Source organism: Stegostoma tigrinum, chromosome 1, assembly GCF_030684315.1.
Source record: "Stegostoma tigrinum isolate sSteTig4 chromosome 1, sSteTig4.hap1, whole genome shotgun sequence".
Classification (NCBI taxonomy): Eukaryota; Metazoa; Chordata; class Chondrichthyes; order Orectolobiformes; family Stegostomatidae; genus Stegostoma; species Stegostoma tigrinum.
The window spans coordinates 74,868,534-74,888,531 of NC_081354.1; the positions used below are offsets into that span (position 1 = coordinate 74,868,534).

General features: G+C 41.6%; 1 protein-coding gene across 13 annotated transcripts in view; it reads left to right on the forward strand.

Moving 5' to 3' along the window:
* arhgap24 (Rho GTPase activating protein 24) overlaps positions 1 to 19,998 on the forward strand; it is a 451,915-nt gene that overhangs the window by 409,860 nt on the left and 22,057 nt on the right. For all 13 annotated transcript variants that reach the window (XM_059646319.1, XM_048546224.2, XM_059646296.1 and 10 more), the window contains 2 exons: positions 13,361 to 13,493; positions 16,776 to 16,849. In XM_059646319.1, coding sequence (XP_059502302.1) covers positions 13,361 to 13,493; positions 16,776 to 16,849 — 207 coding nt within the window. The remainder of the gene's footprint in view (positions 1 to 13,360; positions 13,494 to 16,775; positions 16,850 to 19,998) is intronic.

The window sequence follows — 19,998 nt, forward strand, 5'->3', positions numbered from 1 at the left end:
AAGGGTCTAGGCCCGAAACATCAGCTTTTGTGCTCCTGAGATGCTGCTTGGCCTGCTGTGTTCATCCAGCTCCACACTTTGTTATCTCAGAAATGTAAAGGAGTTTATCGGGAGTTAGACTGAATTCAGAGTGGCCTTAAAAGGGGAGGTTGGATAGTAATACACGATGGATTGTTTCACTGAAGCTAAACGGCCTCTGATTTGTTTTGAGATCCTGTCTGCTGGCCCTGAATTGGACAGGAAACCCCTCTCCCTCTTCCATTTAACAGGATGCCCCAGACAATATCCCATATCAGTGCCTGTTCCCATCACACCCATCCCTTACATTCCCACCGTACCTATCCCCTACACTCCCAGCACACCCATCCCCTACCGTCCCGGCACATCCATCCCCTGCACTTCTGGTACACCCATCCCCTACACTCCCACCATGCCCATCCCCCACACTCCCCCACGCCAATCCCCTACACTCCTGTCACACCCATCCCTGACACTCTTGTCACACCTATTCCTGACACACTCATTACACCCAACCCCTACACTCGCGCCATACCCAACCGCTACACTCTCACCATACCCACCCCCGACACTCCTGTCACACCCATCCCTTACACTCCCGTCACGCCCAACCCTGACACAACTATTACACCCAACCCTTACATTCCCAACATACCCAAGCCCTACACTCCCACCATAACCAACCCCTACACTCCCCCCATACCCATCCCCCACAATCTCATCATACCCAACCCCTACACTCCTGTCACACCCATCCCTGACACCAATTACACCCATCCCCTACACTCCCACCATACGCATCCCTGAAACACCCATCACACCCATCCCCTACACTCTGCACATGCCCATCTACACTCGATTACACCTGCCCGAAGGAGGGGTTTGGAATTTAGAACTGGTCCCAACTCCTTTTCCCTTCTCTCAAAGCCATCATTTAGCTCTTTGAGTTTGATTGTTAGTTGATAAAAGAAACCAGTCATATTTTGGGTAATATTAATCTCCTCCCCACATGGTAAACTCAGTCCATTAAAGTGAAAGCAATATGCATACTGTATTTCGTGTTCTGACTAAAATTGTAGAACTACAGCAGCATGGATGATTTTGCCTGTTTGCTACTGTACCATAATCCTAGGCACTATCCAAATGTCCTTGGAAATGTGACAAATTGAAAGCTGTCGGTTTGTAAGTGCACAGGGTGACTTTCTGAAAGTACCTTGAATGTGAGAATGAGAGGCCTAACATTTTTTAGAGGAACCCGCTCAAAATTCATTGACTATGTACAATGCAAATTATGTGCCATGGGTCTACAGCAGCTCACAAAATCTGAGGGGACATTTCGAAGCTTTATTTGTGGGAGTCACAGCCCCGCAGAGATATTGTTGCCTGGTAGTCCCAGATTTGTCCCCACCTCACTCCCTGGCTTAGCTTTAAGCAGGCTCGACTAAATGTACATTGATGGCTCCCAATCCATCTCTTTCATATCCCTTCCACCACCTGTGCTGAGAGACAGTTTGTCAGAAAGCTAGCTGTGAATGAGGCATCATACCATCTAGTAAACACTCGGGAAATGGAAAACATTGTCTTTGGTTCCCACCACAAACTGCTTGGCCTGCCCAGCGCCCCCTGTTGGAGAAGGGGTAGGGGACATGAGGTAATCAGTTGTCATTAGGGTGTGTCAGTTGAGTGATTAGGGATTAATTTTTTACTTCAATAGGAGTTAGAGCTGGTTTTATATCTTCAGTCAGAACCATCCAAAGTCTCCATCTGTAACTCAGAATTGGAGGTGTCTTCAGGGTTTTCCAGCTGCCAGGCAATTGTCAACTGATCAGATATACTTCCCAGAAAAATCCTGCATAGCTAGTACTTAACAACTTCTGAGTGGCCATGGCTCATATCTTCCAGGTCAGAGCAATTTCTAACCACCCAGAAACTGGAAGGTCTGGGTCTTTGGCTCTTTTGTAGCTTATATAAATGGATGCACATTACAGGGATGTATCACATTAGAAAGCACCATATTTTTAATGTGGCTATGTTATGTGACTACTTTAAATATAATGACTGCATGGCTGTTTTGTTTACTGTGAACATTATACTGTTATCCACTTTAGTTGTTTGCTAGTATAAATGAGAATTACTGAAAAAAAAAACATTTTTTAAAGTATTTCATCTTGCACTCATCTGTACATTTTGTAAGAATACAAATTCAAGGGAAAAACCAGCATTCATAGTGCATCAGAGGAGAGTAATGATTGGTCAGCAAGCGGACTCTGTTAGAACAGTTACCGTGGATAATTCACCGGCTACTGTTGATTGGCAGTTAAAAGTGAGGTTTTGTAAAATTTTAATATAGGGAGGTTAAATCTGATTGGTCAGGGCATTGTCCTGAGATTTTTTTTTTTCATTTACTTACTGGTGAACATACTGTTGGCCAGCATTTATTGCTTGTCCCTAGTTGCCTTTGAGATGGTGGTGGTGGTGAGCTGCCTTCTTGAACTGCTGCAGTCTATATGCTGTCGTGGGGATCCACAATGCTGTTAGGAAGGGAACTCAAGAATTTTAACCCAATGACAGTGAAGAAATAAAAACTGAGAGAACTGCAGATGTTGTAAATCAGGAACATAAACAGAAGTTGCTGGAGAATCTCAGCAGGTTTCGCAGCATCTGTGAAGTAAAAAATGTTCTGAGGAAGGGTCACTGGACCCGAAATGTTAACTGATTTTTTTTTCTTCAGAGATGCTGTCAGACATGCTGAGCTTTTCCAGCAGCTACTATTTTTGTGACGGTGAAGGAACAGGGTGGTGAATGTCTTGTTTGGGAACTTGGTGATGTTCCAATGTATGTGCTGCCCTCATCCTTTAAGGCAGAAGTGGCTCTAAGTCTAGAGATGCTGTTTAATGACCTTGGGTGAATTTCTCCATGCATCTTATAGATAGTACATGTGGCAACTTCTCAGTGTTAGTAGTGGAGGGAGTGGATTTGTGGATGTGGTGCCAATCAAGCGGGCTGCTTTATTCTGGATGGGGTCAAGCTTCTTGAGTGTTGTGCGAACTGCATGTCCCCAGGCAAGTAGGGAGTGATCCAGCATACTCCCAACTTTTGCCTTGCACATAAAAAGGCTTTGAGGAGTCAGGAATTGAGTTACTTGCTGCAGTATTCCTAGCTTCTGACCTGCTCTTGCAGCAACTGTGGGTCCAGCTGCATTTCTAGCTACGGTAACCCCTAGGATGTTGATAGCGGGGTATTCAGTGATGGTAATGCTATTCAAGGGCTAATTATTAAATTGTCCATTGCTGGTCATTGTCTGACATTCAAGCCTGAATATTGTCCACATCTTGTTGCATTTGAAAATGGACAACATCAGTGTCTGGGAAGTTATGAATTGTTCTGAACATTTTGCAATCATCAGCAAACATCCCCACTCTGGCCTTATGATCTAGGGAATGTCATTGATGAAGCAGCTGAAGATGGCTGGGCCTAGGACACTACCCTGAGGAACTCCTGCAGAGATGTGAGATAGCTGACCTCCAACAACCACAACCATCTTTGTATGTGCCAGGCATGACTCCAACCAACAGACAGTTTGCCCCTGATTCCCATTGATTCCAGTTTCGGGTTTTTGATTCGACAATCAGTCAAATGCTGTTAGTTCAGTTGGCTGGACAGCTGGTTTGTGATGCAGAGTAATACCAACTGTGTGGGTTCAAATCCCACACTGAATGAGGTTACCATGAAGGACTCAAAAACAAAGTTGCTGGAAAAGCTCAGCAGGTCTGGCATCATCTGTGAAGGAGAAAACAGAGCTAACGTTTCGGGTCTGGTGACCCTTCCTCAGAAATGATGGTGGCTGGGAAAATGTCAGTTTATATGCAGAAAATAGAGAGAGGGTGGGGTAGGGAGTAAATGAGAGCATAGAGCCCAAAGAGAGAGAAAGACAGTTGGACAAACAAAGGAGTTGCAAACGATCAGGCTGGGAGGGTGAATAGTTGTTAATGGGGACTGTTAGTGACTAACAACAAGGGTTGTGTAGTGGCAGGCTATGTGGTAACAAGGCCTGGTGTATGGGGTGGGGGGCTGGGACATGGGAGAGTTTAGGCCCTAGAATTATTGAACTCAATATTGAGTTCAGAACGCTGTAGGGTCCCCAAGTAGAAAATGAGATGTTGTTCCTCCAGCTTGCGTTGGGCTTCACTGGAGCCCTGTAGCAAGCCGGAGACAGAGACGTTGGCCCGGGAGCAAGATGGTGCATTGAAGTAGCAGGCATCAGGTAGTTCAGGGTCTTTTCTGCGAGCAGAACATAGATGTTCTGTGAAGCAGTTGCTAAGTCTACACTTTGTTTCCCCAGTGTAGAGGAGACCACATTGTGAACAGCGAATGCAGTAGACTAGATTATTGGAAGTGCAGGCGAGGTGTTGCTTCACCTGGAAAGTATGTTTGGGCCTTTGGATAGTTGGGAGGGAGGAGGCAAATGGGGAGGTGTTGCACCTTTGCCAGTTACAGGGGAAGGTGCCATAGGGCTGTGGGGAGGCAATGGGGGTGAAGGAAGTGTGGACCAGGATGTCCCAGAGGGAATGGTCCCTGTGAAAGGCAGACAAGGGAGGGGAGGAGAATATGTGTCTGATGGTGGCATCTTGCTGGAGGTGGCGGAAACGACGCCTGATGATCTTCTCGATGTGGATGCCGGTGGGATTATAGGTAAGGATGAAGACTCTCCGTGTGAACTTCTCCCCTTACCTGAGGCATGGTGACCTGCGGGTTAAACCACCACTTGTTCTCTCTTTCTAATGAGAGAACAACGTTACGGTCTGGTATGACTGCAGCAACTAAGACTACCCTGAGCTCTGGTTGAGAGACATATTTTATAGTATGAATTCAAATGTTCATCCGTTACTGAATTCACTGCCATAGCAACATTGTAGCCATATCTTGTGTGGTGGTCCGGTTATAAACATTATACAGTTCCAAAACATTTCATGGTGCAGCCAATCAGTGAGAGAATTTGTGCAGCACAACTCTGCCAGCAATATCATATATCACAATCTAAAAAAGTGACTATGAGTACTAACTTCATAATTGCTATAACTCATGCTCTAAGTGTTTAGTATACATTGAGATGCTGGTTTAATGGATCTCTGGGCTTTGGTGAGACTTCTCTGAGATTGTTTGCCCTGTCTCAGATAAGTTTCTTCCAATCCTCATGTCCTGCAACATTTCTTTATTTACAGCCATCAGATACATTATTCACCATTTGCATCAATCTCATTCCAATATATCTCCCATCAGGTTTCTGTCTTCTTGGTCTACATTGTTCCAGGAGTTCATGTTCACTTACTTAGTCTGTACGATGATTAACACTATTACTGCCATCATCACTATTATCACTGTCTGCTCCCTGCCTCAAACTTCTGAAACTCAAAGGTCAAGACAAGTTAGAAATCTGTCTGGATATCTCAATCTGGATCTCTTGATGGCAACACAAGAGAATGGTGTTATACTATCTGTGGAATTGTTGTTCCAATCTCTGGACACTATCTGATATAGTGTGCAATTTTCTGTCTCACGTCCTGTGCTAATTATACTCAGTCTCAATTCATGCCTCAAGTAATGTCCCTCTTGCTCTGCATCCAGAGTGTATCACCTCTGTTGCTTTTGATCTGTTTTTCCCCATTTGTTTTAACTCCTTGTCTTGAAAGGTTGTGTTTGGCCTGAGGTTATGTTCTAAAATTGGTACATCTGTTTTAAACCTCCTCCTAGTAACAGTTCACTGGTGAGTGCTTATTAGTCAATGGTGTTGCTCTGTATTTGGGTAGAGTTCATTTACAGACTGAAACTTGATGCAGCAGTGACTTCACTGTCTTGGTTGCCCTTTCTGCCTCTCTGTTTGACCACAGAAGAAGTGGATAACTTGTCACCTTATTGAGGCCTGCCTCCAAAATGAACCTCCTGAAATCCTCATTCATGAATTGAGATCTGTTATCTGGCATTAATTATTTTGAGAAATCATGGAGCCCAAACTTTTCAAGTTGCACGAGGCTTTGCCATTTCAATCTGTCTTGAACACTAGTTGACTAGGACTAAATATTCTTTCCCTTTAAAATTGAATATTGCAAATTAATCGCTAGCCTTTCTGGAAGTCTTGATAGAAACCATGCCTCTGTAGGCACTTGGCTGTGTATTTCACAAGTCTGGCAAGACAAAATCCTGTATGTCTTCCAAAATATGCCTGGCTCCCACACTGGTTGTTGTACTCCTCCTTTGCACTTCATGATACAGAAATTCCATAGGGAAAATCTGTGTCAGATTTATCTTTATGTTGACAATGATATCACCATTCTGTGGTGCTACTACAAAAAGTTTGCCAATATTTCAAGTTTCAAGTTTTTTTTTCGCTCTCGGCCTGCTGGACTGTATTTTTCCTTGCAGACAGTCTGACCTATGTGGCCTTTTGAGCTTCACAGCTTTGAGTTTTCCATCAGTTGCAGGTAAAATGTTGGTTACTGCCAAAAATTCTCTATGCCTCAACAAGGTTAAGATCTCTTTTTCCTGCTCAATCAACTGCTGCTTTCAGGAGTGAGTCTGTCATAACTTAGATGTTGCACTATGGCATAATCATACCTCATCAGCCTCAGTCTGTACCTGTGTATACATCGAGGCAAACTTGAGATTTCTTTCAATCCCAGTAATATTCCCCAAATCCTGAAATATAATCTGCCAAGCTTTCACTCTCCTTGTAACTGCTAATGCTTCATTCACTCAATGTGAAATATGTCAGTTTTCCTATTTCATCAGTTTGCACTTGGATGAGGACTGCTCCTGGTCTGTAGATGATGCATCTGTGGTTAATATAGTGAGAAAGTCCAGGTTATGTTATATTATTACGTCAGTAGAAAGTAGCTTTGCTTTACTGTTTTCAGTGGCTGCAGTCTGCTTGACTCCAATGACATTGCTGACCTTTGTTCCAAATCTCTGTTCTGGGTTGAGTAAGATGGAATTAGGTAAGGCTTTCCTACTGGATTCACCACGCCTAAGATTCACAATGCACCACGCATGCACTTCAGTTTTGGAAATATGCTGCCTACCTTGGATATACCATGATGCTTTGTTCTTGGATAATGTGTTCTAGGAATGTAATTGTCATTCTCGAGAATGAGCATTTAGATTTAGTGTAAGGCCTGTATTCTGAACTGGCTTTATCACATTCCCGAGCCTCTGATTGTGTTCCCTCTTTGTTTGACTGTGAAATAGAATATCATTCATGTCAGAAATATTTCCCATCTCTTCCAAGAATCTAAAATTCTCAGGTGCAATAGAGATTCCAAATGGTAGCCAATTTGAGGTAATATTGCTTGGATGGTATAATAAATGTCGTCAGTAATCATGAATCATGACCAAAGAGTATCTGCCAAAATCTACTGTTTGCACCCAGGTTTGCAAAAAAAGGTGAATAGTTTGGAAAAATTGGCAATATTTGTCAACAGACCAAATAAGATGGATTTCTCTTCTGAATCCATTGTTTAGCTGATTGATATCCACGCACAATCATGATTGAGAATTGAGAATTGATTGATTTTATTGCCACGTGTACCGACATACACTGAAAAGCTTTGTTTCTGAGCGGTACATGCAGATCACAGCAAGCAAAGGATGTACAGGTCAAAAAGACTTACAAGTGTACAGGTTAGATTGCAGGTTACATTATTTCGGGCTATAGTCCATTCGACAGTCTGATAACAGCCTGTAAGAAGCTGTCCCTGAAACTGCTTGTGCATGTGTTCAGGCTTCTGTATCTTCTGCCTGATGGAAGAGGTTGTAGGAGGTCATTACCAGGGTCTTTGATGATGTTGGCCACCTTTCCAGGGCGAGCTGTGTAAATAGAGTCCATAAATGGAAGGTTGGCTCCCATTATGGTCTGGGCTGTGCACACCACCTTCTGTAGTTTTTTACTGCCCTGGGCAGAGCAGTTGCCATACCAGGCCGTTATCCACCCAGATAATGGTGCATTTGTCGAAGATGGTGAGGGACCATATGGACATGTTAAATTTCCTGAGCTACCTGAGAAAGCAGAGGCATTGTTGTGCTTTTTGTCTTGGGAATAGTTTATAGCCCAGTTGCCAGTTGTCTTGGGAACAGTTTATAGCTCTGAGCACCGTCATGTAGGTTCTGTCACTGGTGATAAGACAGCTAAACCACTCCCCCCGCCCCCACCTCAGTTGTGCTAACCAACTGAGATTGTAACTTCCCATCAAAAGATGAAGATTGTTTCTGGAAGTGTACCAACAGATAGGTTCTGCACCTTCTTGCAGAGCAATGTGATTCTCTTGCTTCAATTTTTCATAAGCCTTTGAACAGCTTAATTCTTGCTAAAATTATCTTCCATCGTCATTCCAATGTACTATATGACTCCCTGTAAAGGAACAGGGTGAATGCTTTCATTTCTGCTCAGTAATGAAGTATTATGATTCTTCAATTTGTAGTTTCTCACTGACAGTTTTTACTCTGTGACTATAATTTATGACAATTATGACAAACTGGCCTGACTGACAGACTTCAAACATAGTCCAAACATGGACAAAAAGTCTTTAGAGAAATGTGAGGGTGCTGTCTTTGAGATCAAAGCTGCATTCGATCAAGTGTGGCGTCAAAGTAACCCAAGCAACACTGTATTAAATGGGAATCAGGGGTGCACTGTCTGCTGGTTGGCCCAGAGGAAGATGGTCGTAGCTTTGGGAAGTCAGTCATCTCAGCTCCAGGACATCTCAGGTGCTCCTCAGAGTGGTATCCTAGGCCCAACCATCTCCAGCTACTTCATCAATGACCTTCCATCCATCATATGGTCAGAACTGGGAATGCTCAGCAATGATTTCACAACACAAGTATTTGAGAAATCTGAGCAAGATCGGAGTTCAGGTAAAACTCAGGGATAGATCAAACTTTATGAAGCTAGTATAAGTATGCGTATTTATGGTGGGATGTATAAGAGAATATTCCATAACAGGAAGCAATCTGTTAAAAGTTGGCACTTGACAGGGAGTTCCAGGGCAGGAATGGCAAAAGAGAAGAATTGGGACCCCTTGTGAAGTTTGATGACATTTACTGACCCGCTGTCGTTAATGTGTGTGAGGGAATTTCCAAGAAATCTGTGGAATCTGTCTTAATCATGTTTGCTATTTATTTTGGGGTGTTCAATCACAGTTTATGCCCCATCTTTACGTCATGTTAATTCTGTGTTAGAAATGAATTGTCACTTATTTTAGATTGTATTACATTCTAACCTGCATATTAAAGCATTGCTGTTTACTCAATACAGTGGAATTTCATGCTTTTATTTGCTTAGTAAATCCTCTGGGATCATGTCTCCTGGTGCCTAAAAGACCTAGCCAGATCATAAAATTGGCAATCTTAGCCAAGATTATAACATCATTTGATGGTCTGTTCTAGGATTCTGATAATAGTTACAATTGACAAAAATCTTTTTCCTGAAAGTCAGGCTGATTGGAGGAAAGGCAGGAAAGACTGCCTGGAACTGAACAGCTGAATGCGAGCCAATTGGAGACCCACTGTAATTTGTTCATTTATCTTAATACACAATGATAATTTGTATTTATTGAATTAAGTGAAGTTGACCATAATTCTTGTTCTGTGTTCAGTTGCTATGAACTAATGGGCTCATTTCAATTCTTACTTGAATTATTAGACTAGTACCACTGAAATAAAGAAGAATTCCATAGTGGGCTGTACAAATATTCCACACCATGTATGTAACCAAACAAGAATACCTATATTCTGGAATGACACACCATTCTCTGGAAATTGAAATGATACCACAAAGGCTCTTGTGGTCACCCTTTATTTACATGTGGGAAGTCCTTGACACTCATCTAGCCCACTTAGAGCCAGCTGTCAAAGTGAACAGGATGTCTGACACTCCTGTTATTATCTATCAGCCAGGCCTCCCTGATTGGACATATTAACAGCCCCAATCAGGGAATTTATTCTATGAGATCCACCTGACTGACCTCATTCAGTCACTACAGAAAGGTGGAGAGTGCATTAGTAAAGCAAGACTGTTGATAACTGCTATTTCTGACAGGACTACATTAACTAATCATGATTACAATTCTAAAACTTGCATTGTTAATTTCATTTCATATATTTAATTTATTACATTGCTGTTATAACAACACAATGAGATAGATGAAAGAAAAGGTTCTGCTGTACTTTGGAGCGCACTGTAGAGAAGTGTGAAATGATACATATGGTTAAGAGCAATAAGGCAAAACTACAGAAAGAGAAAGGATGGAATAGTAAAAAAAAGTGCAAGAGGGTCCTTAGCCATTTATCCGTACACTTCGCTTGAGATGACGTGGTAGATGACAAACAGGTTAAAAAGATATAGTTTTATAACTTCTGTAAAAAGAGGCAGGGGACAAAAGTGCAAAACATGATTTTTGCCCAAGTGGATATTATTTCCAATTCTGTGAACCACAATTTTAGGAGAATGTGAAGGGATTGGAGAATCTACAGAACTTATTCATGAGATTGGTTCCAGCAATGAAAGACTTCAGCTATGGGAATAAAAGGGTGAAGCTGAGAGCGTGCTCCCTTGGAGATCAGAATGTCAAGGGGAGGTTTGACAGCAGTATTTTAAATTAAGGAATTGGGGGATGGAGGTACATGGGAGCACTGGACAGAGTAGATAGAGAAACTATTCACAATGAAGGAAGGATTGGAAACCAAAAGACATCAGTTTAAGGTGATTGCCTCTTTACTTCTTATAATTAGGATTTTTTGTTCAATGCAACAGGTGGTTAGGGTTTGGAATAAACTACTTGCAAGTGTGGTGGAGGCAGATTCAACTGGAGGTTTCAAAAGGGAATTGAATAAGCATTGGAAGAAAAGAAAGTCGAGGATGGAACTAGCTTTGTAGCTCTTACAGAGGATCATCACACACTTGACAGACTGAATGGCCTGTGTCCTTACTGTAACCATTCCATAATTCTAAGGTTCTAAGTTTTTGTAAAGCAAAGAAAATCAGACTAAAATACTCTAGGCTAACAGAGTTCAGATAGTGCTAGGTTTTGTGCTGTTTGAAACCAATATTTTCTAATAGGACTTTGTGTAGGCTGGATTTTCAGAAACAACTGGAGGTGCAAGTCAGGTCATGAAATGCTCGGCTTAGTTTGCTTTTCCAGGAAAGCATTTTTTTCTCTGCCTTCCCCACCACACGTTATTTTGTGCAGCCTTTTAAAGGCTCTAAAGAGCCTAGTGTGCAGTGTGAGAACCCAAGAAAATTGAACTTCCTCCTGTACAGAACTTCTGAATGCTTTTGAGAGTTTTGGCAATCACAAAAAATACCTCTTTGGAGAGTTCCCCTTTGGGAGAATGCCTGGAAGGGTAAATGTAAAATGTTTTCAACACTTTCAAACAACATTTCTAGTTGCTATATTATAATGTAGGTGCATTTTTGATTACGTGAATCTTTCTGGGCATCTTTTCTGCAAGTTAACCCTGACATGGACTACCGTTGTGTAATTGTTCACATTTATGATAGCACTTTTCCATTGAATAAAATGCCACAATGCATTAAAAAAAATTTCAAGGCTCGTGAACCTCTGTTGCCTTGTGATGTGTTTTGCCCCAAATTTATTGATTGATGTGCCTGAGGTTTTTGTTTTTAAAATAAACTGTATTTGAAGTTTAAAAAATGGCCTGCCTACTCCTCTCTATTGATTGATATGCACTCCACTTTGAAATGGAAATGGGACACCTTTCTGTTCTGACTGTTTCAGGTAATGTGGCAGCTGTAGCCATTATGAATGCTTGGGTGTGTTTCAAAAGCTATGGTGGCTTTAGCTCAGCAGGTGATCTTGTAGATCTAAGTACAGTTGAGTCTTTGAAATAGCTGAAGGAACAGAATTTTCATTCGGCACCTCAGTTCAAAAAATATTTAATCATTTAAGCAGTTGTGTTTCTTCTAGTATCAGTAACAATGTGTTTGAATTCAAGGCTCATTAGATAATTAGAGATTTAATATTTTTAATATTTTTCAATGATTCAAACAAAACCTATCACTTTTGACTCTGTTCTGAGGAGGGTACATAATGCACAATCATTTGAGTGATTATGTCAGGATACATGATGGAACATGAAGGTTGTATGGGGATTTGAGGTGACATAGAGGAGTTGACGGCAGCATGGGCATTCTGAGGAATGTTGGGGTGGCCAGCATGTGGCGTCTATTTTGTTGATTTTTTTTGAGGAATAATATAACCAGCTGATTCAATGCCAAAGTGTTTTTTTAACGCAACTTAATTAACTGCATGGGACAATCTGTTTAAACCAAAATGCCAAAGCATCCAGCTATTATGTAACATTGACAAATCTGAGAACTAATTACCGGATTAATGGACGCACTGCAACTGTTACACAATTATTATTCAATCTCCAGTTTCACATGTGCACCAGATAGTTGTGACGTAAAATGAGTTCTTTTATTTTAAGAAAACAACACAAGTCAGAAAAGCCTCAGCTTTGTTCAAATTGGTTCAATTACTTTTGTTGCTACTTGTTCAATAGATTTAAATTTCCAAATGCAGGAAGCCACAAGTGATACCATGTAAATAGAAACACAGGACTGATCAGGGGACTTGGTTAAAAATGGAAGCAGCATTCAGAGGAATTAGCTTTTTATTATCTGAGGAGGTGGAGGGTGCCTCTCCTGCCTTGTGTGTGTCAAGTGTACTCAACTGGTACTCCTCTCACCTCTGTGATTTAAGGTATAATTTCCATTTTAGAATCTGACTACAGAAGGCTGACCCTGCGGTACGATACAGAGGGAGAGCCACACTTTCATTCGAATGTGATATTAAACCGAAGCCACATCTGCTTGTTTCATTAGGTATAAACAGCGCCACAGAATTATTTTGAAGGAAGAGCTGCAGAGTTGTCCTTGGTGCCCTGCCCACTAGCTATTCCTTAAGCAACATTGCATAAATAGATTTTCTCATCATTATCACATTGCTGTTTGTGCTGAGTGCAAATTGGCTGCTGTGTCTCCTAAATTATAACAGTCACTGCACTTAAGGTATACTTCATTGGCTGTACAGGGCTTTGAATCTTCCATTGAAAAGTAATATGTAATGCAAGTGAATTTTTTGTGTACTGACATAGACCCCTATCAGCGACTCAGGCTTGTCTTTACCTAGTTTACCCAAAGCATGCAATGTGTGGAAATAAATTAGTGAATTTTGATTTTGTAATCAGGATTATATTCATTTTATAGGTGGCACAGAATTGGGATTATCGATTGCTTAGTAATGACCGGTTGCATTTGCTTTGCTTTCAGCAATACGGATGTGCACACTGTGGCCTCATTACTCAAGCTTTATCTGCGAGAGCTGCCAGAACCCGTCATCCCCTACGCTAAATATGATGAGTTCCTCTCATGTGCCAAACTCTTCACCAAGGAACAAGAGAGTGTAAGAATTTTACTCCTTGTTTGACTGAAGTTTGATAAATTTGAGGCTATGGATACATTATGAATTTAAACAGCTGCTTAGGTATTGACATCTTCTCTCTCAGTCTCTGTGTTCTTTAATTCTTTGCGTTCTATAACATGTTGTCCAATAAATGTACTACTGGCAACATGCCGCAAATTGAAATCCATACGATTGTATTTTTTTAATTTGGAAATAAAAAATGATAGATACAATCTTTCAGCATGTGATCTTAATTCACATGGTGTGTGAATGTATAATTTAACTTTTTCATTTATTGGTTCTTAAATTGGTAAAAGAACATTCCAAAATAGGTATGTTTTGTTCATTGCAGCGAGTTTTTTATTCCCTTGGTTATAGCTGCCAAAATAAGAGTCATAGTTGCTTGGCTTTAGCACCATAGAAACATCTTTAATCATTCTATGAAAGGAGAAGCTGACATTGTGCTCAATTTAACCAATCAGAATAACCACTCAAGCCTATTGGAAGAAAACAATCAATATTGAGCAGCTCTATAGGGCATATCATAAGAACCAACAAGTAACATGTAATTGCATTGTGTGAGTTAGCAGTTTCAGAAGTACTCTAAGAAAAGTTATTGCTGCAAAGGAATCTAGAAACTGTAGTGAAATATGCTGCCTCTCAGAAATATCAGGCGGAATTTCTGAAGAAGGGTCCCAGCCCCAAACATCAACTTGCCTCCTACTCTATGATGCCTGACCTGCTGTGTTCCTCCAGCTCCATTCTGTTATCTGTGGCAGAATTCCCGGCTTTTATGAAAGGGAGACGCTGCAAAGTTTTGAGCTGAATTGTAGAAGGTGCTTGCTAAATAAACCGACACATATGAGGTAAATGTACCTATATTATGTCTAAGACATTTATGAAAGTGAATGCATGTATCTGAAAGAGTGCCATGCCTGGCTATTCATCAATCTTTATTAGCAACACTGATCTACAGATGCATAAATAAGGCCAATGCTATAAATGTTAAATAAAACTAAGAATGCTGTAGGTGAGTCATCCTGAAAGGTAGAAATGTAGAACTTCAGGTTAAGCCATTCCTTGACAAAAGGCTTTGATGAATAGTGTTGATTATCATGACTGTGAACATCCATAATTTTCAGTTTGTTGGCTCTTATTTCATTATTTCCAGACATATGAGCATATACAAATCTGTAGATCGACTAATTCATGCAGTCATGTTCATGTAAATGATATCCATTGCACTATTTACAGCACCACAATTTTCTCAGTCGTTCTGTTGAGAAGTGGTGCTGCTCAGATATTATCAGGTTTTAGGCCTGGATCATAAAAGGAAGCCAGTAATGCTTTCTGGCATGCATTACAGAAAATGTTTTTTTTATTGTTTAAAAGGCCCCATGTGTACAGAAATACTTTAAAATTGTAACATAAACCCAATATCACACAATGCTGGATAATAAAATGTGAGGCTGGATGAACACAGCAGGCCAAGCAGCATCTCAGGAGCACAAAAGCTGACGTTTCGGGCCTAGACCCTTCATCACCCTCTCTGATGAAGGGTCTAGGCCCGAAACGTCAGCTTTTGTGCTCCTGAGATGCTGCTTGGCCTGCTGTGTTCATCCAGCCTCACATTTTATTATCTTGGAATCTCCAGCATCTGCAGTCCCCATTATCTCTATCACACAATGCTGGCCTCACTTGCAATGCCCAAATGCAATGAAAGTATTTTCTGTATAAGATTTCACATTTATTTGTTTCATTCACTTTCTCATATAAGAATAGTTTTTCACCAGACTGCAGAAAGTGGTGATTGAACTGAAACAATAACGTTCATATCCCTCTGAATGTACCTTAATGTCGGCAGCAGCTCAGACTCTACCACCTTTGCAATAACATGAAAATCTGCAGAATCAGAAGCAACTTTTTGGATCTTGAAGACTGCTCAAGTTAAAGATTATTTGTAAGGGACTCAAACCAGCGTTCATTATTCTGAGGGAAAGTTCTGCAGTAAATACTTCCAAAGAGGCTGAAGGTTTGCCCCTTGCATTTATATTTTCCTTCCATAGCTATAATGTGTCTAACGTTCAACTACATAGATTGAAAATATCATATACTTTCATTATGCTTTGAAAAGCAAAAAGCAAGCTATGCTATTGTCATAACAATGGATCAAAACCCAGATAACCAATAAACATATTGAACTTGCAGTTTCATACTTTCTAATGTTAGGACATACAGCCAAAAGATGACTGAGAATGTAAATTCAGTGACTGTCTGGCAAAGCCCTGTGTGAACTCTTGGAATTTCACATTTGCACAGCATCAGGGGAAACATGATCTGGAGAGACTTAAAAAGAATAGATAAAGATGAGCTGACTACCTGACCACTCAACAGAAAGTCATCTCACGTGGATTGTGTCCTAAACCACAGATAGTTTGTGGTTTACTCTCCCAGGAATATGCTATAAAAAGGGTTAAAAGCCAGCTGCAAGCCCAATCTGTGTGTATGCCTGTGTGGATTTGTGTGCTGTGAAGGTCACTGCTTGAGGATAGCTATTGAGACATTCCTGGCTGCAGGTAAATAGAACAGACATTCACTTGCTGTGCGCATTGGAAGCTGGTCAGCAAGTATTTTGAAGTTGACTGCTCAACTACCTCTTTGAGCACTACAAATATTGCCTAAAATAATGACCACAGCCTTCCATCTACTCTTCAGGAACAACCCAGATATTGATCTGTATATCTTTTAACTTTTATCTCTTTTTGTACTCAATTTCATTTCTAATCAGTGTGTTCCATTATTACTACTTGCATTTGATAACCAATAAACTCACTCTTTAACTGGAGAATGCTCTGTTTAAATTGGTCCCCTTTAAAAAGGGAATGGTATTCGTGAGTGAAAAGATCCTTTCTAATTAACCCTGTTACAGCCAACCAAAGAGTGGATGAATAAAGAATGGGGGGTTAGTTTATCTCTCTTAGGAATGTAACATTTTGGAATTTTGCGTTTGGAACCGTAACAATTTAGGGAACCTTGCCTGGGGACTGGTCACAACATCATGATGAGCAAAACAGAAGGGGCATGTAATCAATGATAGGAGTTTAAGTGGAATTCATGAGAAGAACTGATGTGTAGCTTTTATTGCTGCCATGTTTGAAAATTGGAGATATAATAGTTGCTCTTATCTAGTTTCTAAGAGCGGAAGTTTAATGCTAGATATCTGTTCCAAAGTTCAGACGATACTTCGTGGTTTTCTTAACAGCCTTTCATTATGTCTTTCAGGGCATGAAGGAGCTGATTAAACAAGTGAAGACCCTCCCTCCAGTCAACTTTAACTTACTAAAGTACATCTGCAGGTAAACCCTTCAGGGTCAATGTGGAGGGATTACAGTCCTGCTCAGCATCCATCTTTCTGCAGAAGTACCTATTTCAGACTTTTACTCCACTGAAACCAAATTAGCACATATAGGTTAGTAATCTGGTGGTGCTGGGATCAGCGACAATCCACAGTTTTCTAGAAATTAACGCACTCCATGGGTAAGCTGGCTTATCTCTTCATCACACAAGTCGAGGTCTACCTGAGCGAGCAAATTTAGTTGATAAATTTAGGTGGCAGCACAGTGGCTCAGTGGTTAGCACTACTGCCTCACAGTGCCAGGGACCTGTATTTGATTCCATCCTCGGGTGACTGTCTGCGTGGAGTTTGCACATTCTCCCCGTGTCTGTGTGGGTTTCATCCGGGTGCTCCGGTTTCCGCCCACAATCCAAAGATGTGCAGGGTAGGTGGATTGGCCATGCTAAATTACCCATCATGTCCAAGGATGTGTAGATTAGGTGGGTTATAGGGGGATGGGTCTGGGTGAAAGCTCTGAGGGTCAGTGTGGACTTGTTAGGCTGAAGGGACTGTTTCCATACTGTAGAGATTCTATTCTATGGTCACAGCCTGCATGATCAGCCAGTCCTAGCAAAAGAATGCACCAAGCCACTCAGATTTTATTTAAAGATTTCCCTGAAACATTGCAGCACATGCAAGGCTGCTCCAAGGTTTGGTGTAATTGACTGTTGCCATGGCAAATAGATACAGTTAGAGTCATGGAGTTCTTACAACATGGAAAGAAGCTCTTTGGTCCATCATGCCTGCCCCAGTAAACAAATACCCAGCTAGTCTAATGCCATTTCCCAGCACTTGGCCTGTTACATTGTATGCTGTGACGTTTCAGGTGCTCATCTGAATATTTCTTCAATCTGAGAGTTCCTGCCTTTACTACTCTTTCAGACAACAAGATCCAGATAACCACAACCCACTGAGTGTGAAAAAAATCCTCACGTCCCCTCTTAACCATCTGTTCTTTGCTTTAAAACTGCGCCCTTGTCACTGACCCCTCTACGAAGGGGAAATGTTTCTTCCTACCTACACTTTCTATGCCCCTCAGAACTTTGCAGACCTCAATTAGAGCCCACGCTGGCTTTCTTTGCTTTAAGGAAAACAGTCCCCAATTGTATCTAGCCTCTTTTCATCGCTGAATTGTTCCAGCTCACGCAACATCCTGGTGGGCCTCTTCAGCACCGTGCTCTGGTGCAGTCACTTGGTTCATCTATTGCGGTGACCAGAGCTGCATACAATACCCTAGTTGTGGCCTGACTAGCATTGTAAACAGCTCCGTCACAATCTTTGTACTCTTGTACTCTGTGTCTTCACTGTTAAATGCAAGTGCCGCTCATGCCTTCTTGACCACCTTATGTAACTGCGATAGTGTTAGGGGTAGGCTTAGACTACCAGTCTTGTTGCCTTCAAGAATCTGTGGACATGCACACCAAAGTCCCTCTGATTCTTCTATACTCCCCAAGGTTCTACCATTTAACATATCTCCCTTGCCTCGTTAGTTCATCCAAAACGTATCACCTCACACTTTTCAGGATTAAATCCCATTTGCCATTGTTTAAACCATCTGAGCAGATCACCTATATTGTTCTGTAGTCTAAGGCTTTCTGAACTGCTCTTTGTCAAATCAACAATTTTCGTGCCATTTGCAAACTCGCTGGTCATACTGCCTATATTCATGTCTGATTTCTTAGTGTACACAACAACTAACAAGGAATCCAGCGTTTGTAGTATGCAGTTGGGGTTGTTGAGGTTGGGTGGCTCGCTGAGCTGGCTTTTTGTTTTGCAGACATTTCATTACCCTGCTTGGTAACGTCCTCAGTGCAGCCTCCAATAAAGTGTCGGTGTGTTTTCTCGCCTGATTTTTAAACTCTGCGGTCCGTTGAGATGGACTGCCTCACCTCCGGTTTTCCTTCATAGTGGAATATATATGGGATTGAGTTCAATGTGTTTATTAATAGCATGCTTCGTGGAGTATCAGGCTTCTAGGAATTCTCGTGCCTGTCTCTGCCTAGCCTGTCCCAGGATCTTGGTGTTGTCCCAGTCGAAGTGGTGGTTCTCCTTGCCCATGTGGATTGAGATGAGTGAGTATTGGTCGTGTCTTTTTGTAGCCAGTTGGTGTCCATGTACTCTTGTTGTTAGTTTCCTTCTTGTTTGTCTGATGTTTCGCACAGTCTCTGCAGGGGATCTTGTAGATGACATTGGTCCCATCCATGGCAGGGAGTGGGTCTTTAGTTTGGGTGAGCAGTTGTCATAGGGTTGATGTGGAGTTGTGTGTCCCTCTGATGCCCAGCGGCCGTAGGAGTCTTGTGATGAGTTTGGACATGTTTCTGATATAGGGTAGTGTGATGAGTGTGTCAGGACATGTAGTCTCTTTCTGATGCTGTTCCTGTAGGCATCTTTTGGCCCAATTCTTTGGATGTCCATTATCCTTGAACACTTGGAAGAGGTATTCTTCTTCCTTTTGGCGTAGTTCCGTGTTGCTGCAGTGAGTTGTTGCCCTTTTAAATAGTGTTCACATGCAGCTTCGTTTGTGTGTGCTGGGTTGGTTACTATTGAAGTTCAGTACCTGGTCTGTGTGTGTGGCTTTTCGATGTACTTTGGTTTGCAGTTCCCCATTTGTCTTGCGCTCTACCATGACGTCCAGGAATGGGAGCTGTTTGTTCTTCTCCTCTCTGGTGAATCTCATTCCAGTGAAGGTGTTGTTTATAAGTTTGTGTGTCTCCTCTAATTTGGTCCGTTTAATGTTGGCAAAGGTGTCATCTACATAGTGTATCCACTGTTTAAGTTGGATTTGCGGAAGAGCAGTCCTTTCTAGTCTTTACATCACTGCTTCTGCTATGAGTCCGGAGATAGCTGATCCCATGAGTGTTCCGTTGATTTGCTGGTATGTTTGGCTGTTGAAAATGAAGTGGGTGGTCAGGCATAGGTCCAGTAGTTTGAGCATGTTGTCCTTGGGGATGGTTTCAATGGGGCCGTGCTCTTGGACACAGGCTTTCAGTCTCAAAAGCACCTTTAACCATCACCCTCTGCTTCCTATCACTAAGCCAATTTTGGATGTAACCTGAAAAATTTCTTGGATCTCATGGGCCCTTAGCTTCTTAACAAGTCTGCCATTGCAAG